The 23,324-nt window shown below is 45.7% G+C and overlaps 2 protein-coding genes across 2 annotated transcripts; one reads left to right on the top strand and one right to left on the bottom strand.

Moving 5' to 3' along the window:
• Nucleotides 1-466: 466 nt before the first annotated feature.
• TMEM59 (transmembrane protein 59) lies at nt 467-15,139 on the bottom strand. The gene is made up of 8 exons (XM_077278486.1): nt 14,969-15,139; nt 7,965-8,070; nt 6,660-6,754; nt 6,207-6,359; nt 5,690-5,771; nt 5,502-5,604; nt 4,772-4,880; nt 467-2,188 (listed from the first exon to the last, which is right to left on the bottom strand). Exons 1-8 carry the CDS (start codon nt 15,137-15,139, stop codon nt 2,033-2,035), a joined length of 975 nt encoding a protein of 324 aa, XP_077134601.1. The 3' UTR covers nt 467-2,032.
• An 86-nt stretch (nt 15,140-15,225) lies between these two features.
• Nucleotides 15,226-22,718, top strand: TCEANC2 (transcription elongation factor A N-terminal and central domain containing 2). The gene is made up of 4 exons (XM_077278490.1): nt 15,226-15,358; nt 16,238-16,379; nt 17,799-17,992; nt 19,294-22,718. Exons 1-4 carry the CDS (start codon nt 15,260-15,262, stop codon nt 19,480-19,482), a joined length of 624 nt encoding a protein of 207 aa, XP_077134605.1. The 5' UTR covers nt 15,226-15,259; the 3' UTR covers nt 19,483-22,718.
• Nucleotides 22,719-23,324: the final 606 nt, after the last annotated feature.

The raw sequence follows: 23,324 nt of genomic DNA, 5'->3' as shown, positions 1-23,324 counted from the left end.
AAGAGTGCTCGTTCGGTTCAGCGCTCCTTTGGTCTCTATGAGAAAGCTACAGACTGACACGTCGGCCGGTGACTTATCTCCGGGAGAACAATGCGATCAGCAGCCCAAAAACGGACATGTGCAATGGACATCTCTCCTGACCATCAGTCGGCTGGTGCCCCCAAACATTAGACCGTTGGGTTGCATCTAATGCTCTTCTATGGTATCGTATTGCGACCTATGGTTGGTCGCAAATATTTACAAATTGTGTTTGTTTTTATGGTCGCATGTTGCCTCACTTGCGGCACAAATGTTGGACGCGACAAATCTGAGAATTGCAGTTGTGTATCCTCGTACAAATACTGTAGAGTAAATTATTTTTTTTACATAGGTCAATCTTTTTTGTATCATACTTACCAGTAGATTATTATGTGTATTTGTAATGCTTTGCTGTCATGAAACCAGAAAAATAAGAAGTCCAGGCGACTTTTTAACCAAATTTCACATTCTGTGATTTAATTTTATTAAAGGAAAACTGCAGATTTACACGATATATTCATTGGGAAGAAACAATCCACAGTCCGCGTCCCGAGCAGTTCACAGATCGGTTGTGGTTAACGAAGATTTTTAAATTTGTAAAGTATTTCTTAAAAGTGAGTTTACCAACATCTTAAACTTCAACTGCCCACATATATAGATTAGTAACTTTTACCTGGTTACTGCTTCTGGATTATCAGTGTTCGGCTGGTTAGGAAACAGTCAGCTCTTTTTCTCCCATATCTTATCTAACAGTTTAACTCCTTCTGTGTGAGGCTAAATGCACTTTATGTCCCTACTGACAGCTTAGGTGATATAATCCTTGGAGATATGTACGGGGGATTGACCAGAGAGCTAGTAGCAGGGGATTTTGGAATAGGAGCACATAGGAAGCGGTGTTGTATAATTAAAGGATTTTTTTTTTTTTTCAGTTGATCTGCATCTGAATCATCAGCAGAATACAAGTGAACCAACCTGGAATCACAAATGCATGAAATCATGGGGTTATCCATCTTATTAAGTGATGGCACATAGCCACTGTGGTCTATATTCATCCTGAGAATTAAAGGTCACTGTATCCCCTCTGCACATATATCTAGCGGTGCAGGGCACCGTAGCACAGAGGATGCAGGAGACCCGCAGTGCTGAGAAGACCTAGAAAGGGTTACAGCACTACATCCTCTTCATTCTCAGGATCGCTGGGGGTCCCAGAGGTCACTCCCAACCCCCACTAATCATAAAGAGATGGCATATTCTAGTGATATGTTCTCACATGTTCCCCTTTAAGTAATTACACATACCACAAACCGTAATGCCCCCTTTCCCAGTGCCTAGACCCTTCCTGCTTTTGGTACAAACCTCTCACTCATCTCTGCTATTCATCCTTTCTTCAAAGTGTCTGTGCGATTAATAGACTATTAGTCCTTCAGTTTACAAAAAAACAAAAACAAAACCTAAGTATGTTACTTATTCCCCCGACACCCTGTGTAAGCTTTAGATATAATGTGCTGCCATGGAGGACTCCTTTTCAGGTTTGCATGTGATGCTCTGTTGCACAGTACACGCTCAGGCTTTATGGATCACTGCTTCCATATTAACTGTTTGTGTAAGAGGCCAGAAAAAGATTAAGTGGATGCAACAGAGAAACACTACAAAGCAAGTCCTCACCATGGAGCATAGGAGACAGAGGCAAAGCAGAGTCACACCAAGATCAGAATATCACCTAGGTGTAAATATGAAAGGTTTACAGTAGATATACAATTAGAAGGAAAAAGTAGGTAATTACCCGCCCCGAAAACTAAATGATCACTTCACATCCGTAATAGGATGCCTCCCCGGATGTAGTTCTAACCTATAATATAAAGTCCACATCAGATAGATCCCTATTCCTGAAGCCCCCAAAGCATGAAGTCTGACAAGCAAACAGTTCAATTCCCTGGTTATGCTAAAAATCCACATTGCAACAGATGCCCCTTTAAGTTAAGTGGTGGCGCGGAGAGAGAAGAGCGGGTTGGGCCTATATGGCGGACTTGGCCAGGTCCACTTTAGTTGGTAAAGGTCCAGCATCTTCGTTTTCTTGGGGAAGACCATGGACCACTACGAGTGACGCAGGAGGGTATTTGTGAAGCTTCTGCTCGTTCAGGTATTCCAGATCTCCATAGATGCTCAGTTTCTAAAAGACAAAGGAGTTCATGAAAAGCCGTCACCAACACAACTATCTCACATTCATATACACTATTATATTAAGTGCCGCTCCTGTCCTGACACTGCAGCTCAGCTCCACGGAAGTGAACACCTTGCAATACCAAACACAGCCTATGCAAAAAGTGGCGCTGTTTCCTGCAAAAACAAAAAACATTTCTTCTACTCCATTTTAAAAGGGAACTTGCCTGGAGATGGCAGATAGCATCAATCAGATGGACACTCGTCAGAGAGACCCGTCAATCAAATAAGAGTGGTGCGGGGAAAAGCCTGAATAGTCTCGTCTCTTCCTATACTCCCCCCAGAATGTTACAGTCGGTGTTTTGGGAAGCATGAATCAAGTGGCGGTCCCCTTTAAATATTTGTATATTACTTGCTTTATGCCTTTTTTTCTTTAAAAATAAAATAAAAAGAGTAATTGGTAGATAAAGTTTTTTTTTTTTTCTTGGTGTTCCCCAGTGCTTAAAAGGTTGTTATCCATCCATAAATCCAGTGCAAATGGATGACCCACTACAATGTGGTAGACCCCCAGGGTCAGAGGCTCTTGTAAATATTGGTTGGTAAATCTGTACGTCGGTTTTTATGATCTGATCATTTCATTATCACAATCCTACAAACTGTAGTCAAATAACAGCTTTGTGAGCGTCGCTGCTCGTGTACCGATAGGTACCAGGATTTACTGAAAGTAGGCAAGGACAGAAATCAGAGCTCACACAAAGTAACTTGCCAATCTAAAGAGTCGTGGCCCACCCAGCACGGGGAGGACCCAGGACTGGACAGATGTGGCTCTCATGCCTGCCCGCAAGCATTTAGACCATGTGCACACGTTCAGGATTTTTAGCGTTTTTTTCGCGTTTTTTCGTTATAAAAACGTGATAAAAACGCGAAAAAAAACGCTAACATATGCCTCCTATTATTTACAGTGTATTCCGCATTTTTTGTGCAAATGTTGCGATTTTTTCCGCGAAAAAAACGCATCGCGGAAAAAAAAGCAACATGTTCATTAAAAATGCGGAATTGCGGGGATTCTGCACACCTAGGAGTCCATTGATCTGCTTACTTCCCGCACGGGGCTGTGCACACCATGCGGGAAGTAAGCAGATTATGTGCGGTTGGTACCCAGGGTGGAGGAGAGGAGACTCTCCTCCACGCACTGGGCACCATATAATTGGTCAAAAATAAAAGAATTAAAATAAAAAATAGTCCTATACTCACCCTTGATGTCTTCCCGCCTCACCGCTGCATGCTGCCGCTTCGGTTCCTATAGCTGCTGTGCGGTGAAGGACCTGTGATGACGTCACTGTCTTGTGATTGGTCGTGAGCGGTCATGTGACCGCTCACATGACCACGACGTCATGGAAGGTCCGGCGCGCACACACCAGCTATACGGAACGGACGCCGGTGAGGAGATCAGCTGTCTGCGGGTGAGTATAACCATTTTTTTTTATTTTTTTTATTATTTTTAAACATTTTATCTTTTACTATAGATGCTGCATAAGCTGCATCTATAGTAAAAAGTTGGTCACACTTGTCAAACAGTATGTTTGACAAGTGTGACCAACCTGTCAGTCAGTTTTCCAAGTGATGCTACAGATCACTTGGAAAACTTTAGCATTCTGCAAGCTAATTACGCTTGCAGAATGCTAAAAAAACCGCAAAAAAAAAAAAACGGAAAAAAACCGCAAAAAAAAAATAAATGCGGATTTCTTGCAGAAAATTTCCGGTTTTCTTCAGGAAATTTCTGCAAGAAATCCGGACGTGTGCACATACCCTTAGGGAAGCACTCTACTTGTTTTTTTTTTTACTTATTCATCCTGTCATTATTCCCCCAGTCTATATAATTAAGGAGGTATTATCTAATCTATCTGTTCCTATCTAAAAGTTAATGGTTGGGTCAATTGTGCAAAAAGCTGCAAATATTTGCTGACTGTGAACATTTTAGAAAACGTTTGCAGGGCTTGGCATGGCCTCCCACAGCACGACATATTTCTAAAAATGTATAATGCAGCCCAAAGCTAGAAAAGACTTGATTTTATGGTGCACGTACAACCAGGACTGCATGTAATTTATTAAAAGGCTGCCCATTTTCCTCTCCAGATTCAACTACTTCCTTATGGCACACAAGTAGGAAAACCCCTTTAAATAATAGTTTTCCCAACCACTAGGAATAGATTAGGGTCTCACTGCATCCATAGAACACAACACAAATGCTGCCCCTAGTGGCTGCAAAATGTTATAATTTAAAGGGGGTTGAACGCTGCTATATTGATGACCTATCCCAAAAGAAAAATGATCAATATCAGATTGGTGGGGGTCCTGGGTGCTGCACGTCAACTCCCAGGAATTTCAACCTATGGAACAGAAAAACTAACGTATAGAGTTCAACACAGTTCTATAAACCACGCGGCACTACAAAATATGCAGACTTGTAAGAAGCATTTCTTTTTTCTTCCAGACTCGAGGCAATTATGTTGCTACTGGCTATAAAAACAGGTTAATCCGGGCCAGCGTCATTGTGTACAGCCATGTAACCTCATTAGTGGAGCAGCCTCACCTCAGAAGGGATGTACTGGTCCGACGCAGTTGCCACTGTTGCACAGCAAATCCAGAGGAGAACCAGGACAGACAGCAACAATGTCGCCGTCAAAAGCCAATTGGAATTCCTGAATAAGAAAACAATTACACCAAAATGATGAATGTTGGACCAGCGTTACGGACTTGTGCCTTCTTGTTTAGTACAGCACCATTTTGGACTTTTCTGGGACCATTTTATTTTTTTCCTATTAGGCTAAGAATTGCTAACTACCTTAACGTCAACAGAGCAGCGCTACCTCCTCCATGCTGCTCTATCAACCGGCCGTGACTGCTGACGTCATGCTCATTGACAGCTGGCTCCCTGCAGTTAGACAGCGGGGAGCCAGCTGTCGATCAGTGTGACATTGGCATTGACGCCCCATAAATAGAGTGGAGAGGAAGAGAAGCAGCTGCTCTATCGATAAGCTATGGAATCGCTCAGAGCCGGTAGAGATCAGCGCCAGGCACAAGCAATTACCTGCTTGTAAGTTGTTAGGTCCATAAGAAGAAAATTAAATAGTCCCGGTTAACCCTCTTGAGGCTGGGACTAGTGACTGGCTGCAGTGGTCAAAGAAGTAGAGTACCTGCTCTAAATTGACCCAAATCTGATCCGAACTCCCACAAATGCAATATGGTCTTCGGCTTCAAGAACATGATGGGCATATTTGACCATGTCATTATCCCTGCAGGCATTTATTTCATTAACTTACATTGAGAAACACTTCATTATCCCTTCTCCTCCATCTAACTCCAGAACGTCAGCTCTTCTGCTCCATCGGCCCTCGCCCACCGAATTTCTACCTCTAAAATTTGCTGCAGATTACAAAGAAAGTTAACTCTCGCGGTCTCAAACGCTAAAACGATTCTCATAACTGAATGATCTTTATAGTGGACGTACAAGACATGGCGTCCAGCATGTTGCCCCTTGCTGACGGGTCTTCTGCCTGCAGTGGTGGCATCTGCTGAATTTCTGGTGGAGACTAAAACAAGAGAAGAAGTAAAACATGTAGTGATCAAGTGACCAAAAAAGGTTCTACCAAAGTAAATGTGTAATATGGGAGATAGCAGATCGAGAGGTTTCAGTAGATTCTGCACGTCAGACGTCCCTGGGTCTCCACGTACTATATATACATATATTTTTTTTTTACAAAAAGGAATGAAAAGTAAAGGACGCCTGCTAAATTCCTGCAGAAAATTCATGGTAGAAATCCAAGGGTCCAGTCGGTTAAAGAAATGCACCTTTGACCACAGGGTCAGGGATATCTGGATTGGATATCTGCGGATTGTGCATCTGTCCTTACAGGTATGAGAAAACCCAAAGTCATCCTGATGCAGAACTGAGTGACAAGCCCTTTAAATTACAATGAATTATGTAAGAAAAGATGAAGCTTGTTGCCAAGCTATGTTGTACATACCTGCACCACGAGGATGCGTCCATTATCGGCCTGTATAAAGAAAGTCCAGGAGGAGCTCATGAAGTTCTGTGTAGAGTCCATCATATCACTCCAGAAAGCTCTTACCATGGTCAGAGGAAATAGGATATGTATCCGCGGCGTCATGTCAGAGAGCTGCGACCATAACCCAAAACATAAAAAGATTTATTCTTGCATGCGTCTCACTAAAACCACAATTACTTTAAAGGGAGAGAAGGCCGCTGAAAAATCCACAGGTTTTTCCTGGAAGAAAGACATTTCCCTGCAGCACTGGTAATGTGGAATTATGATGGAAGCCATACAAATGAATGAAGGGCTCGAGTCAATAGAGCGGATGGCAAGCAAGGCGCCCCCTTTATGATATATCCATAAGCCCTAACAGGGACAGGAGCCGGATGTTATCACTCACATCCGCCATGGTAATTCTGTACTCACTTCTTCTTGACGCTTCTCTGCAAAAGGCATCTGACTGTGACAGCCGAGGATACACGCATACTGCTCATTGGACTGTGGGTAAGCCTCTGTGCAAGCTGCAGAGGAATAGAAAAAAAAACAGGAATAAGGCCGTTATACAGAAAACAGAGTGAAATCTGTAGTATGAACTCCATGCTGACAGTCACATTGTTAGACAATTCCTACATGTGTTGCGACTGTCCAAGAGACATGCAGCCGCGGGGACTCGAACATATTATTCGAGCACGCCGAAGAAACTCGGTTAGCACCCGAGCATGCTCAGATAACACCTGATCCGAGCAGGATTGCAAATCACTTATCTCTACATAATGACATATGTCCACAGCTGGTAAAGGAGTCGCTAAACCTATAACCCTTGTTCTGTGCTTTCTCTGCCACTCTATGTAGAAGAACATATGAAAGGTAACAGGGAGCAAGAGGAGATTTTTCTCAGTCCTATCCATTTTGGAAATATCTGGCAGGGACTGTGGACTCTTTATCTTTGAAGGAACTTAAAAGGTTGTCCCAGTTAGTAGAAGTTATCATCAAGTGCAGGATAACTGTTCATTTAATGGGGAAGTTCTGACTTGTGGGACCCCACGTATTGCTAGGACAGGGGCCAGGAGCCCGAATATAGCTGTGGTCACACAAGTGCATATCCCCTCTCCAAAGTCTATGGGTCTAAAGAAGATAGGAGAGTATGGCGCTAAGCTACCCTAGTCTTTGAATAAAGTTTGCACGGCTCCACTTGGACGGGGGCCCCAAGTTAACCAAAGTCCTTTTGGCCAATCAGGACCACCCAGGGAGCTTGTGTCCAATCAGGACCACCCAGGGAGCTTGTGTCCAATCAGGACCACCCAGGGAGCTTGTGTCCAATCAGGACCACCCAGGGAGCTTGTGTCCAATCAGGACCACCCAGGGAGCTTGTGTCCAATCAGGACCACCCAGGGAGCTTGTGTCCAATCAGGACCACCCAGGGAGCTTGTGTCCAATCAGGACCACCCAGGGAGCTTGTGTCCAATCAGGACCACCCAGGGAGCTTGTGTCCAATCAGGACCACCCAGGGAGCTTGTGTCGACGTCTCCTGGCTCCAGCCATGTAAATGGATGAGGTGCTGGCAAGTGGGTGCATGCACCTAACGTCAATATTCTTTATTGAGGGAAATACATGTGAACATACCCTTAGGGTATCATTAAGATGCTGTGACATTACGAGGGCCGCCTAATGACATAAACCGCCCCGAAAACAAACGTACGCTCGTATAACCAAATGCACCCCATATTTCACCTGATTCACATTCTGTCTTAGTTTTGTTCAAGTCGTCTCCTTCATTAGCAAATTGACAGATGGAAAAAAGCCGACAGCCACGATGGCAGGCAAACAGCTCCTCCTCCTACAGAGAGAAAAGAAGAAGAAACTTCTGTCCATGGACTGGAATATATCCATCAGCCATAAAGGAACAGGATTCAGACAGCAGATATATCATCATGTATTTTGAATGCAACGACGTTCTACAGGGTCAAAGGGTTTCTCTTTAATTTCCAGAGGTGTGGAAACGGTTGCGTGGACAGGTGCCTGCCAAGTCTCATGTGCATCCGGCAGGTATTGTGCTATTATAATACAAAGACACGTAACAAAATAAACAGTGCACAGACCTGCTTGGTTCCTGTATCTGAGAGTCAGCAGTAATATTCTGCCGTGTAGCTCCTGCGGATAGAGCGGGCTCAGCTCCGATAGCACCCCATGCTGTACATTTGCAATGTATGACATATGTCCCCAAGGTGTAATAAGATTACAAGGTGTTTAACAACATCTGAGCGCTCTGGACGGAGGCTGAGCAGATACATTATTTCAGCCTTGAAGGCAAATGTAGGAGAAGTATAAGCTGCACTGGTACAACCTGATTCCTTGTTTCATGCTGTGAAAAAGTCACTTCATCTAGAAAAAAAAGAGACTGCAAATACCCCGAAAACAGCACAAAATGCAGGTGCAACCAGCCAGAAACCAGGTGCCCATACTTTTCAGGAAAGCTTTGTTCCAGTAGCAGCTGCCCCCCACCAACCCCCCAAATACTGCACACTCACAATTGTGTGTATTATTATGAAGGAAGGAGAGAAGCCGGAGCCTGAGAATTCTAGCAGGAGATTATCTCCCATGAGATCAGCTGGGCATGTTGAAATCCAACATGCCTGATCTCCCCCCACCATTCGCCTGATCTCCCCCCACCATTCTCCTGAAAGCGAGCCAGATAACCCACCACCCCATACATATTAGACAGCGCCCATTGTGGCCCCATAATGGAGTTGTAGTTACTGGGTAAAGCCCACTGCTGTAATGTCGCTCGTCATAAATCCCCCCAGGACACCTGCAGCAAATCAGCACGATAATACAGGAACAGCCTCCACGTTACACTGGGGTCCTATTTTGTGGACGCAGCGGATTTTTTCTGCATTATCTCCTAGGGTAAGCCCTGTACAAGCTCATGACCAGACAGTATCTGTCTGCAGAAGGAGTGTGCAGGATTCTGCACGATGAAGGGTCAAAGTTTGGAGAAACAATAAAATCCACTTATGAAATGTGATAGGTCTGGCTACAAAATAAGAAGTGTTTTTTATGGTGGGCTTAAAGGGGTATTCCACTACAATTATCTATGTGATTGGTCACCATTCCCCAATATCAGATCAGTGGGAGATTCAGACCAGATCAGATGTTTTCACCTCCGCCGGTGGCCCAAAGTAGAGTTGATGAGCAGAGGAGCACTCAGTCATGGAGTGTTTAGTGGTCGCCGTTGGAGCCGATGTGTGGACCCCTAAAAATATTATGTGGATGACCTAGCCCATGATTAGACTATCAATAAAACTGTACTTGAAAGCCCCTATAGATCTATGCTGGGAATGTATCTAATTCTCGGTGATATCACAATCCAAATAACTGGTGAAGCACAAGAGAAGTCTTGGAGACACAAGTGGGGAGGTCCTATTTTATGAAGAATGACGGCTGTACAGTTAGACTTTTGGAGACCTAATTATTACTGACCGGCTGATATAGAACTCATTGTACTTTACTCAAAGGTGCATTACATAGAGGGAAAAAAGACAATATATTACTTGATCAAAAGGGCATTGGCTGGACCCAAAGACTATTCAAAGAGATTAGATGTCCAAGCAGTCAGCAAGTTCTAAAACACCCCTGCAAAGTAAGCAACTGCAGGAGCAAAAGCCGGATGTGAGAGATGGCCGAACTCCCCACTGAGAAGGCAGAGATGGTTACTACCATCTCTGCCTTCCTGACTGCTGAGTTCTGACCATGCGTTGTGTATGCGGTGTAGGAGGCGCTGACAGCACTCCCTGCTCTGTACCCAGCGATCATGTGATGCAAGGAGGGAGCAGGAGCTGCAGGATCCTAACAGACTCACTTGAACTCAGCAATATAGTCAAGAGACTGAATTTGCTCTGTAAATGGGGCTGATATGATAACCCCAGTTACAGTGAAAACCAGCAAAAAAAAAAAAGCATTGAAATGATGTAATTAGTAATTATTATTATTAATTTATATAGCACAATTAATTCCATGGTGCTGTACATGAGAATGGGTTACATCAAAATACAAATATCACTTACTGTACAGTAAACAAAACTAACAATGACAGACTGGTACAGAGGGGCGAGGACCCTGCCCTTGCTGGTTTATATTCTACAGGATGGTGGGGAAGGAGACAGTAGGTCGGGGGTTGCAGTAGCTCCAATGGTGTTGAGGTGGCCGTGTGGTCTTTACAGTCTGTAAGCTTCTTTGAAGAGATGGGTTTTCAGGTTTCTTTTGAAGGATCCAAATGTGGTGGATAACCGGATGTGTTGGGGCACAGAATTCCAGAGGATGGGTGATATTCTGGAGAAGTCTTGGAGGCAATTGGGTGAGGAGCGAATAAGCGTGGAGGAGAGAAGGAGGTCTTGGGAGGATCAGAGATTACACGAGGGAAGATATTGAGAGATTAGTTTGGAAATATATGGAGGAGAAAGATTATGCATGGCTTTGTAGGTCAGTGTTCGTAGTTTAAACTGGATATGCTGGGAAATTGGGAGCCAGTGAAGGGATTTGCAAAGAGGGGAAGCGGAGGAGTAGCGAGGAGAGAGATTAATTAGTCGGGCAGCAGAGTTAAGGACGGACTGGAGAAGTGCGAGAGTGTTAGAAGGTAGGCCACAGAGGAGGGTGTTGCAGTAATCGAGGCAGGAGATGATTAGGGCATGCACAAGAATTTTGGTAGAGTGAGGGTTGAGGAAAGGACGGATTCTGGAAATATTTTTGAGCTGGAGGCGACAGGAGGTGACAGGAGGTGGCGAGAGCTTGGATGAGCGGTTTGAAGGACAGGGCAGAGTCCAGGGTTACTCCGAGGCAGCGGATTTTGGGGACAGGGGAAAGTGTGATTTCATTTATTTTGATAGATAGATCAGGTAGGGAAGATGTGCGAGAAGGAGGAAAGATAATTAGTTCAGATTTGTCCACATTGAGCTTGAGGAAGCGAGAGGAGAAGAAGGAGGATATGGCTGATAGACACTCTGGGATTCTGGAGAGCAGAGAGGTGACATCTGGGCCAGAGAGGTAGATCTGAGAGTCATCAGCATATAGATGGTACTGGAAGCCATAGGACCTTATGAGTTGTCCCAGGCCGAGTGTATAGATTGAGAAGAGTAAGGGTCCTAGAACAGAGCCTTGGGGGACACCAACAGAGAGGGGGCGAGATGAAGAGGTAGTATGGGAGTAGGAAACTCTAAATGTGCGGTTGGTAAGGTATGAGGAGATCCAGGATAGGGCGAGGTCTTTGATGCCAAAGGAGGAGAGGATCTATAGTAGGAGGCAGTGGTCAACTGTGTCGAAGGCAGAGGACAGGTCTAGGAGGAGGAGTATAGAGAATTGTCTGTTAGCTTTGGCTGTAAGTAAGTCGTTAGTAATTTTGGTCAGGGCAGTCTCAGTGGAATGGTGGGGACGGAAGCCAGATTGTAGGTTGTCGAAGAGAGAGTTAGATGCAAAGTGAGAGGAAAGTTCAGCATGGACGTGCTGCTCAAGGAGTTTGGATGCAAATGGGAGCAAAGATATGGGACGATAGCTGGACATACCGCTTGGGTCAAGGGATGGCTTTTTGTGGACAGGTGTGATTGTGGCATGTTTGAAAGCAGTGGGGAAGGCACCAGAAGTTAGTAATAGGTTGAAGAGATGGGTTAGGGATCGGATTAGTGTGGTGGTGAGGTTGGGGAGGAGGTGGGATGGGGTCAAGTGCACAAGTGGTGAGGTGTGATTTGGAGAGAAGATGAGCAAGCTCCCCTTCAGAGATTTTGGAGAGTGAAGTTATGGGGTTTGGGCATTGGTCTCTCATACAAAGGGGTTGTGGTGGTTTGACAACAAAGATTTGCCTTGTTTGGTCGATCTTATTTTTGAATTGCGTGGCAAAGTCCTCGGCCACGATTAGGAAACTCGGAGGGGGCAGTGGTGGGTGGAGGAGGGAGTTAAAAGTGTTGAACAACTGTTTGGGGTTGTGGGATAGGGAAGATACGAGGGTTGTGAAGTAGGCCTGTTTAGCAGAGGTGAGAGCTGATTTGAATGCCAGTGTTGCTTGTTTGAGTGCAGTGAAATCATCTTGCGAATGAGTTTTCTTCCAATGCCGTTCTGCAATTCTGGATACTTGCCGGAGCTTTTTAGTGATGTTATTGTGCCAGGGTTGTCTATTGGTTCGTCGCACTCGGCTATGCATGACAGGGGCGACCATGTCAATAGCTGATGCAAAAGTGGCATTGTAGAAAGAAATGGCAGTGTCTGTGTCGTGGAGTGAGGGTATGGTTGCCAGTGGTAGGATAGAGTCCGAGAGTGTGTGGTTGTCTATGTGTGAGAGGTTCCTGCGTGGGTGCGAATGTTGCTGGACATGGGTGACAGGTGAGGAGGACAGAGATGAGAAAGTGAGCAGATGGTGGTCAGATAGAAGGAGAGGGGAGGTGGTGAAGTTAGAGAGCAGAGACGGGTGAAGACCAGATCTAATGTATCTCCGTCTGTGTGGGTGGCTGAGGAGGACCAATGAGTAAGTCCAAAGGATGAAGTAAGGGAGAGGAGTTTGGAGGCTGCTGACTGTTGGGTGTCAATGGGGATGTTGAAGTCACCCATGATGATGGTGGGAATGTCAGCAGACAGAAAGTGAAGGAGCCAGGTGGAGAATTGGTCAATAAAGGCAGTGGTCGGGCCCGGAGGTCGGTATATGATGGCCATTTGGAGTAATGAGCCAATGTGCTCATAAAAGGGGTAATCCGAGCATGCTCGTGTGTGCTGAGTGACTTTGGCATGCTCAAAAAATGTTTGAGTCCTCGCGGCTGCATGTCTCACGGCTGTTAGACAGCTGCAACACTTGCAGAGATTACCTAACAAACAATTAACCCCTGCATGTGTCGTAGCTGTCTAACAGCCATGAGACATACAGCCGCGGGGACTCAAACACATTATTCGAGCACGCCGACGACACTGTTAGCACATGAGCATGCTCAGATAACACTTTATAGGAGTACGTTGTAATGAAAAAAAAGAAAAATGGGGGAAAAAAAAGGAATATAATAAGGATATAAAAAAAATTAAAAAAAAGAGGCCCCACGTATCTCAGAGAAAGGAAAAAAATATTTATACCTGAATGAGAAATGTTTTTTTAGAACTCTTGAAAGATCATGTAGAAAAAAAAAAAATGTACCTGGTCATGAACAGGGGAAAAATGTTCATGAACTGGTTAAGAAGTCATTCGGCACATACACAGGACATGATACGGCAAACATCCCGAACTAGCGCTGCAGGGTGAGAAAATTATCCAGCTTTCCTATAATCCTGCCTAGACCTACAAGGATCTGGAGGGCAGGTTGCATCTCTGTAAGAAAACCGGCTCAATGTGCCACTGAGGATCCTGGAAAAATGACTGAATTCCTGCAGACCAACAGGAGGATATATGGGCTGCAGGAGACCAACAGGAGGATATATGGGCTGCAGGAGACCAACAGGAGGATATATGGGCTGCAGGAGACCAGCAGGAGGATGTATGGGCTGCAGGAGGCCAACAGGAGGATGTATGGGCTGCAGGAGGCCAACAGGAGGATATATGGGCTGCAGGAGGCCAACAGGAGGATATATGGGCTGCAGGAGGCCAACAGGAGGATATATGGGCTGCAGGAGGATATATGGGCTGCAGGAGACCAACAGGATATATGGGCTGCAGGAGGCCAACAGGAGGATATATGGGCTGCAGGAGACCAGCAGGAGGATATATGGGCTGCAGGAGACCAGCAGGAGGATATATGGGCTGCAGGAGACCAGCAGGAGGATATATGGGCTGCAGGAGACCAGCAGGAGGATATATGGGCTGCAGGAGACCAGCAGGAGGATATATGGGCTGCAGGAGACCAGCAGGAGGATATATGGGCTGCAGGAGACCAGCAGGAGGATATATGGGCTGCAGGAGACCAGCAGGAGGATATATGGGCTGCAGGAGACCAGCAGGAGGATATATGGGCTGCAGGAGACCAGCAGGAGGATATATGGGCTGCAGGAGACCAGCAGGAGGATATATGGGCTGCAGGAGACCAGCAGGAGGATATATGGGCTGCAGGAGACCAGCGGGAGGATATATGGGCTGCAGGAGACCAGCAGGAGGATATATGGGCTGCAGGAGACCAGCAGGAGGATATATGGGCTGCAGGAGACCAGCGGGAGGATATATGGGCTGCAGGAGACCAGCAGGAGGATATATGGGCTGCAGGAGACCAGCAGGAGGATATATGGGCTGCAGGAGACCAGCAGGAGGATATATGGGTGGTCACTCATCTCTCCAAGAATTAGATCTAAAAAGAAGCTGAATGGAGTATAGTGGACAGGACGTTAAAGGGGATTCTTGTAAAAAAAAAAAAAAAAACAGCAGAAAATTGTAGTTTACTCAAATATGCTAATTAGGCTGTTTGACGCACCCTGGGTGTGGCCAAGAGGCTCCCTACTGTTCCGCTCACTGGTTTACACATGTCCCTCCTCCTACACTGGTGATTGACATATATATGTAGAAAGGTATATACACTATATAATACTGCTATATACAATATATTATATTTACACCAGTGATGCAGGGAGTTTTCTAGACTTTTAATAAAACCTTCCATTAAAAACTACTTGGCTGATAACAGAGAGCAGCAGCCTGCAGTGCAGGATAGCAGTCAGTGCTGAACCTGCTGCGGCCCCCGCTGCTTGTACAGGTCGGGGCTGGGGGGAGGAGGCGCTGCTCTTACCTCAGGGTATGTATGGAGGGGGTAGGTGCCCTCGCAGACTTGATGGCAGGACGAGCTGTCCCCCAGAGCGGTGTCCAGGGACCCCCGAGCCCCCAAAGTGCAACATAGCAGCAGCGCAACCCCGCAGAACACCTTTGTGGCGGCCATCTTTCTCCTCCCAGCAGTCAACATCCGTAATAGGTGGTTCCTCAGCCACGCCCACTGACTTGTTTACAAACGTCATCACCGCGCGACGATGTTTTTGTACGGAATGGGAAGGGAGTGTACGGAAAAGTAGTGACCGGTCGCAGCATGGACAGGTTCGTGATCAGAAACCCTAAACCGCCGGCAGCGGGAGCCGCCGGGAAACACAAGGCGTCCAAGGGCCAGGCGACTCTGCACTCACTGAAGGTAACTGTCTGTGTGGAGCTGGCTGAAGACGGGTGTAGTTCCCAAGTAGTTGGATAGTTGCAGGTTGCATGTTGAGACTTGTAGTTCCCCAGCAGTCGGATAGTTGCATGTTGCATACTGAGACTTGTAGTTCCCCAGCAGTCGGATAGTTGCATGTTGCATACTGAGACTTGTAGTTCCCCAGCAGTCGGATAGTTGCATGTTGCATACTGAGACTTGTAGTTCCCCAACAGTTGGATAGTTGCATACTGAGACTTGTAGTTCCCCAACAGTTGGATAGTTGCATACTGAGACTTGTAGTTCCCCAACAGTTGGATAGTTGCATGTTACATGCTGAGACTTATAGTTCCCCAGTAGTCGGATAGTTGTAGGTTGAATGCTGCGACTTGTATTTCCCCAGTAGTTGGATAGCGGCGGGTTTCATGCTGAGACCTGTAGTTCCCCAGCAGTCGGATAGTTGTAGGTTGAATGCTGAGACTTTTATTAGTTTCACAGTATTTGGATAGCTGCAGGTTGCATGCTGAGACCTGTAGTTCCCCAGTAGTTGATAGGTTGCATGCTGAGACTTGTAGTAGTTTCCCAGTATTTGGATAGTTGCAGGTTGCATTCTGATACTTGTAGTTCTCCAGCAGTTGGGTAGGTTTTGGGTTGAATGCCGAGACTTGTAGTTCCCCAGTAGTTGGATAGCTGTGGGTTTCATGCTGAGACTTGTAGTTTCCCAGTAGTTAGCTAAGTTGCAGGTTGCATGCTGAGACTTGTTGTTCCCAGCAGCTGCTTAGCCAGAAGTTGCACTATGGAAGCTTCACAACAGATGGATTTAGCCGGCCGTGTGTCCCTCCGATATGTCAGTCTGTGTCTCTTTCTTTTCTTCTCGTGCAGAGGGTTGTAGTGCTGGAAGATATAAAGAGATGGAAGTGTATCCTGGATCTGCCCAACCAAAGCACAGACAATCTGATAGACACTTTGTCACAACTAAAGAACAAAATTCCCTCTGAAGAGGTGATACGTTCCACTAAAATAGGTAAAAGGTCCCATTTTATGGCTGAAGTTCAGATCTGTGACCTCTCTTTGTCATTAAATATAGCTTACCGTTTTATATCTACAGTTCCAATGCAGACGTATGTGTGTCCAAGGTTACAGACTACAAGCCCCTGTAGTCTGATCCTGTAGTCACACCTCCATCTGTTAGCTGATGTTATGTCTCGCCTGGTGAGGTGGATCTTTGAAGCCTTTGGTCTGGATGAGCAGTTGTGATACAGCACGGACAGATGATGGTAGTGCAGCAGGAGGATCTGTATGAACAGGAGCAATTGGCAAACACAGGATCTAATGAAACAGAGCCGAGTAGCACGACTCTATGGTAGAGTTGACTTGGCGATATAGCAGCGCTGGGTCTGTCTCAGAGTTCAATGCAGATCTTTTGGCTACGTTCACATTTGCGGTCAGCGCCGCAGCGTCGGGCGCCGCATGCGTCATGCGCCCCTATATTTAACATGGGGGCGCATGGACATGCGTTGTGCTGCGTTTAGCGCCGCATGGCCGCAAGCGTTGGACGCAAGAAACGCATCAAGTTGCATTTTTTTTGCGTCCAACTTGCGGCCAAAAACGACGCATGCGGCGCAAAACGCAGCGTTTTAGTGTGCGTTTTGCCGCGTTTTTGTTTGCGTTGTACGCTGCGGCGCCGACGCTGCGGCGCACAACGCAAATGTGAACGTAGCCTTAGATCAGTTCTGCATGAGAGCCTGTGACTGAGACGTAGCCTGTGAAACAGAGCCGGATTTGTCACCAGGTTCTAGGTAGTGACATGGGTGCCAACTACCTGAATATTCAGGTGGCGTCCTGCCTCATGACCCAGCCTATAAGGGCAGGGAGTGTGATGTCACCGGAGAGCGTCCGGGCAGAAGAGCAGAGGGAGTTGGCCGTGGCAAAAGGAAACTGGAGAGCCTGACTCTGGATGATTAAGAAGGAGAAACATGGAAGGAGGAGCAGACTACACAGGGGTGTTAGTAGTCTGTTGCCATGGAGACTGACTGATCAGCTATGAGATTAAAACCACCTTCCCAATCTTATTTAAGACCCTCCTTGTGCGCAAAATTGGCCTCTGACTCCACAAGCTCTCATACAGAATGTCATACCTTGCCCATATAATAAGTACATCCAGTGATGCCGTCCCCACGTCTATAAAAGAAGGTTTCCATATCCTGAAGATCCTCAGAACATCCAGGATGGCGTCTGAGGTGTCGGACACTTGGAAGGCCTGTATTAGTTGGACTCAATATTACCCATATTTATTGCAGCGGAGCTGAACACCAAGCTGCAATACCAGACACAGCCTTAGGGCAGGGGCGGTGCTGTTTTTCATGCAAGTCGGCCATGTTGTTCTTGTACTGCTTGCAGTCAGGCCTAATAAATCAATCAATCATCTTTTCTCCTCTGACAGGGGAGGCGGTGGAGCGCTTGCAGATACACGGTAACAAGGAAGTATCCGATCTTGCTAAAGAAGTGCACGTGCAATGGGAAACGTTCATACAGGAGAAGCGATGTAAGCCGACCATAGAGGTGAGGAGCGACGCTGCGACCGAGAAGCTGCGCAGCAACGGCAGGAGGATGATCAGTGAAGCCTTGGGCATAGAGGTAGGCGCCTTCTTGTACATTGCGGGTCTGTTTTTGCAGCCTGTAGGTGGAGGGACTGTCAGTCTTTGTTTAGTTGATCTGCAGCAATGACATTACGTGCGTCCATGTGACTGCTGCAGCCAATCACTGGTGTTAGCGGTCTCATGCTGTACATGCAAGCATCACTGCTGTGATTGGCTGCAGAGGTGACAAGAATGCTTGTGATGTCCTTGCTACAGGATAAATAAGTTCTGTGGGAACCACTGGAGAGGCGGACGATTTATCAGGTGAGACTGGAATATATTAAATACATATAAGTTATGTTTTTGGCTGGTTTCCAGCAAAATTAATTTAAAAACTGCTCATAATAGTTTAAAAAAATATTTAATACATCTATCATCTTAATAATAATCTTTATTTTTATATAGCGCTAACATATTCCGCAGCGCTTTACAGTTTGCAGACATTATCATCGCTGTCCCCGATAGGGCTCACAATCTAAATTCCCTATCGGTATGTCTTTGGAATGTGGGAGGAAACGGGAGAACCCAGAGGAAACCCACACAAACACAGGGAGAACATACAAGCTACTTGCAGATGTTGTCCTTGGTGGGATTTGAACCCAGGACTCCAGCGCTGCAAGGCTGCAGTGCTAACCACTGAGCCACCGTGCTGCCCATATACTGTATATCTATATGTTTTTAATTATTCTTGCACCTGGACAGTTTTGTAGAAAAAAAAATTAACACTTTTTTGTGTATATACTGTTTAAAAAAATATATTTTTCTTATACAGTATTTATATACCGTGTGTAGATTATAAATTATATACGGTATATAAATGTTGTATAAAAAAAATTATATTTTTTTCCTTTATGCTAGACAATCCCTAGCATAAGGTTATGCTTCCACAGGATACATTTGTTGCCCTACACAATTTATGGATGCCAGATCCCGAGCATTGTGGATTTAAAGAAGCACTTTGGTTGTTTTTTATTTCTCCCTTTGGTTACAATGATGTGTGTATGTGTAATGACTGCAGTAAGAAGCTCATTAGTTGCCGTCTTCAGCGGCGCTCTAGTTTGCTCCGGCGTTAGTAACCGTCTTTGTAATTTGTTGGATCTGTGTTTGTGGGACTCATTCACGGCTCTGTATTGAGAAAATAAAAAATAAAAAAAAAGACTTCCGGTCCACAAAGCAGATCCATCAAGTTACAAATGCAATTACGCTGGAGCCTTGCTGAAAACGGCAGTAGATGGCGACTGATGAAACAAGTAATGGAACATGCACAAGGCAATGTCTTATGTTCTGCTCGCCCATCAGGCCGGTGACTCTTTGGCTGAGTGCATAGAACGAGAAGTTTTCCACCAAAGCTCCAGACTCATCAATGTGCACTACAGAAGGACGGTCCGTGCTTTGGTCTTCGCTCTGAAGAATAAACCTGAGATTCGGACACAAGTGAAAGATGGACATTTACCGGTCAACCAGTTGGTGCAGAGACATAAGAAGTAACCTCCTGCAGGCGTACATGGAGGAGCAGGCAAACCTTCTGGACCTCATTAGTTCCTGTATATAAAGGATCAGCTGAAGATTGCACCGCACCTTCTTGCTGGGGAACTGATTATTTATTTTTTTACAAAAAGTTTTACTATAAAATGTTTAAGAATTGTTTGGTAATCGAGAATGTAAAGCCGATCCCCTGCTGACACCATTATCATGGATCCAACCCAAACACACCCATGTACAAATTCTTATAAGGGGAGGGGTATTGCATATGTAATTAATAGTTATAATATACTAGATGGAGGCCCGGTGCTATCGCATCGGGAGGGCGGTGATGTCGCAATGCGGGCAGGCTTTGCAGCCTTGAGAATCTCTCCCCCCCCCCCCATGTGCTCACCCACCTATCCACTCTCTCTTTCCCCATGTGCTGACTTCTCCCGTCTGTGCTCTCTTCTTTGACCTGTCTACCCCATGTGCTATCCCCCGTCTGCTTTCTCTCCTTCCTGTGCTGTCCCGTTTGAGCTGTCTCCCCCCTGTGCTCTGTCTTTCGCATCCCTGTACGCTTTCTCTCTTCCCTATCTGCTATCTTCTCCTCTCATGACATCTCTTCTTTGACCTGTGTACCCCAATCAGACCGCCGCCATCTTTGTGCAGACAGATAGCAGCGGTCACATTAAAACTGCGCATGTGCGGTCTGAATCATTCGGCTGATACCGGCGGCGGCGTGTTTGCAACGGTGTTCCGCTGGTGGTACCGTGCAAGAGGCTGCGTACGGCGTATACAGTGTGTGTGCCTGTGGTGCATTCAGCATATACTGTGTGTGTGTGACTGTGGTGCGTACGGCATATACAGAGTGTGTGTGTGTGCCTGTGGTGCATTCAGCATATACTGTGTGTGTGTGACTGTCTGTGGTGCGTACGGCATATACAAGTGTGTGTGCCTGTGGTGCATTCAGCATATACTGTGTGTGTGTGTGTGTGTGTGTGTCTGTCTGTGGTGCGTACGGCATATACAAGTGTGTGTGCCTGTGGTGCATTCAGCATATACTGTGTGTGTGTGACTGTCTGTGGTGCGTACGGCATATACAGAGTGTGTGTGTGTGCCTGTGGTGCATTCAGCATATACTGTGTGTGTGTGTGTGTGTGTGTGTGTGTGTGTGTGTGTGACTGTCTGTGGTGCGTACGGCATATACAAGTGTGTGTGCCTGTGGTGCATTCAGCATATACTGTGTGTGTGTGACTGTCTGTGGTGCGTACGGCATATACAGAGTGTGTGTGTCTGTGGTGCGTACGGCATATACAAGTGTGTGTGCCTGTGGTGCATTCAGCATATATTGTGTGTGTGTGACTGTCTGTGGTGCGTACGGCATATACAGAGTGTGTGTGTGTGTGACTGTCTGTGGTGCGTACGGCATATACAGAGTGTGTGTGTGTGTGCCTGTGGTGCATTCAGCATATACTGTGTGTGTGTGTGTGTGTGACTGTCTGTGGTGCGTACGGCATATACAGAGTGTGTGTGTGTGTGCCTGTGGTGCATTCAGCATATACTGTGTGTGTGTGTGTGTGTGTGTGTGTGTGTGACTGTCTGTGGTGCGTACGGCATATACAGAGTGTGTGTGACTGTCTGTGGTGCGTACGGCATATACAAGTGTGTGTGCCTGTGGTGCATTCAGCACATACTGTGTGTGTGTGACTGTCTGTGGTGCGTACGGCATATACAGAGTGTGTGTGTGTGTGACTGTCTGTGGTGCGTACGGCATATACAGAGTGTGTGTGTGTGCCTGTGGTGCATTCAGCATATACTGTGTGTGTGTGTGTGTGTGTGTGTGTGACTGTCTGTGGTGCGTACGGCATATACAGAGTGTGTGTGTCTGTGGTGCATTCAGCGTATACAGTGTGTGTGTGTGTGTGTCTGTGGTGTGTATGGCATATACAGAGTGTGTGTGGTGCGTACGGCATATACAGAGTGTGTGTGTGTCTGTGGTGCATACGGCATATGCAGAGTGTGTGTGTCTGTGGTGCATTCAGCGTATACAGTGTGTGTGTGTGTGTCTGTGGTGCGTACGGCATATACAGAGTGTGTGTGTGTGTGTGCGTCTGTGGTGCGTTCGGTGTATACAGAGTGTGCGTGTGTGTGTCTGGTGTGTTCGGTGTATACAGAGTGTGTGTGTCTGGTGTGTTCGGCATATACAGAGTGTGTGTGTGGTGCATTCGGCGTATACAGTGTGTGTCTGTGGTGCGTACGGCATATACAGAGTGGGTCTATGGTGCGTACGGCATATACAGTGTGTCTGTGGTGCGTACGGCATATACAGAGTGTGCGTCTGGTGCGTTCGGTGTACACTGTGTATGTGTGTCTGTGGTGCGTACGGCATATACAGAGTGTGCATGTGTCTGGTGTGTACAGCAGATACAGAGTGTGCGTGTGTCTGTCTGTGGTGCGTACGGCATATACAGTGTGTTTGTGGTGCATATACAGTGTGTGTGTGTGTGAGATGCAACGGTGTTCCGCTGGTGGTACCACCATCATTTCCATATTGAGACACCCATCACTTTGGTGTACCAATATGGCGATCGGTGAACTTCCGCCGCTTGGGATTCTGAAATCTGGACACATCTGGATGGAACAGGATGTGACGACATTACAAGGTAAGTATATATTAAATTTTAGGATCTGTTTTATTTTATATTCTGAATGTAATTTTTTTTTTTAAACACTTTTTTGATAAATCTGCTCCAATGAGTTTAATTCAGAGAAGTCCTCTTTACAGAATGTGAAGCATTAGTTCATCATGTCGCTCAGTGAAAAATAGAAGATTGAGACTTTTTTTTTAATAGATAGCGATACGGAAAATGAAGAAGGGGGAACAACATGTTTTGAAATATGTATTTTGATTTTAAACTGTAAAATTCTCTTTTTTCCACGATCCATAAAAAAAATTGCATTTGTGATATTATTATTTTTTTTTTAACCTATAGAAACTAGCACAGAATATTATAACTATATAATTATCATCATTTTATAATTCCTATTGAATGCAGCCAATGTCTTCGTATCAGAATTATGGGCTGTAGGCATAGATCACTGAATCTTAGTGATTTATTTCGGCTTTTCAATGTGTCCAAAAAAATTGTTGTCTGTCAGTGATGTTCTGATGAGCCGTCCAGAAAATGTACAAAACAAAGTTGGCATTCCTGTCTGTAAATCAAGTGCAATCAAGGAATAAAACGTTTTTGACTTTCTAATATACTTTATTATATTTCTTTACTTTTTTCAAGACTCTTCTTGCATTCAGTCAATGGGATAATTATAGTTTAGCATTAATTGCTCCACTCAAGCTTTTTACAGAATAATCCAGTTTAGGTCATTTTTTTGTGTGAAGATAAAAGGGTTGTCCATGACCTATTCTAAAACTGGCCATATACAGCGTATTCAGTCAGCCATCTCTGCCGTCTTTCCCATACAGAGGAATGCTCGTTCGACCAATTGCTACTGTGTTCTCTATGAGAAAGCCACCGGCAGTCCACAATCAGATATGCCCGATCAACATCTCCCTTGACCATCAGTTGGCCAGCACACCCATACACACGTCAGCCATACCCGTAGATATTGGCGGGTTCTGCCAACATAAGTGTAATGTGTATGGCCAGCTTTAGGATAAGATCCGTGGGTAATCCACCAATCAGTGATCAGATCTGGCAATGTCTGTTCTAGACCGTGTACTGAGCAGAATAGCCCAGCTCTAAACACTGAGCTGACCAGCGGTGTAGCAGAGTTGATTCAGCAATATAATAGACTTCACTCTGCTGCAGAGCTAACTAGTTGTAAAGGTGGGTTTGTCACAGAGTCCA

This window comes from Ranitomeya variabilis, chromosome 8 (assembly GCF_051348905.1).
Source record: "Ranitomeya variabilis isolate aRanVar5 chromosome 8, aRanVar5.hap1, whole genome shotgun sequence".
NCBI lineage: Eukaryota > Metazoa > Chordata > Amphibia > Anura > Dendrobatidae > Ranitomeya > Ranitomeya variabilis.
Note: the sequence above shows the minus strand (reverse complement) of the source record. Positions and strands in the feature narration are given on the sequence as shown.

Bases quoted from the DNA above. Each gene is read 5' to 3' on its own strand.
- TMEM59 (XM_077278486.1), bottom strand. From the start codon at position 15,139: ATGTTGACTGCTGGGAGGAGAAAGATGGCCGCCACAAAGGTGTTCTGC. The intron at 6,755-7,964 runs GTGAAATATGGG...ATTCCTCTGCAG, and splicing joins TAAGACAGAATGTGAATCAG to CTTGCACAGAGGCTTACCCA. The intron at 5,605-5,689 runs GTACGTCCACTA...TGTAATCTGCAG, and splicing joins CATGCTGGACGCCATGTCTT to CAAATTTTAGAGGTAGAAAT.
- TCEANC2 (XM_077278490.1), top strand. From the start codon at position 15,260: ATGGACAGGTTCGTGATCAGAAACCCTAAACCGCCGGCAGCGGGAGCC. The intron at 15,359-16,237 runs GTAACTGTCTGT...CTTCTCGTGCAG, and splicing joins CGACTCTGCACTCACTGAAG to AGGGTTGTAGTGCTGGAAGA. The intron at 17,993-19,293 runs GTAGGCGCCTTC...CTCGCCCATCAG, and splicing joins GTGAAGCCTTGGGCATAGAG to GCCGGTGACTCTTTGGCTGA.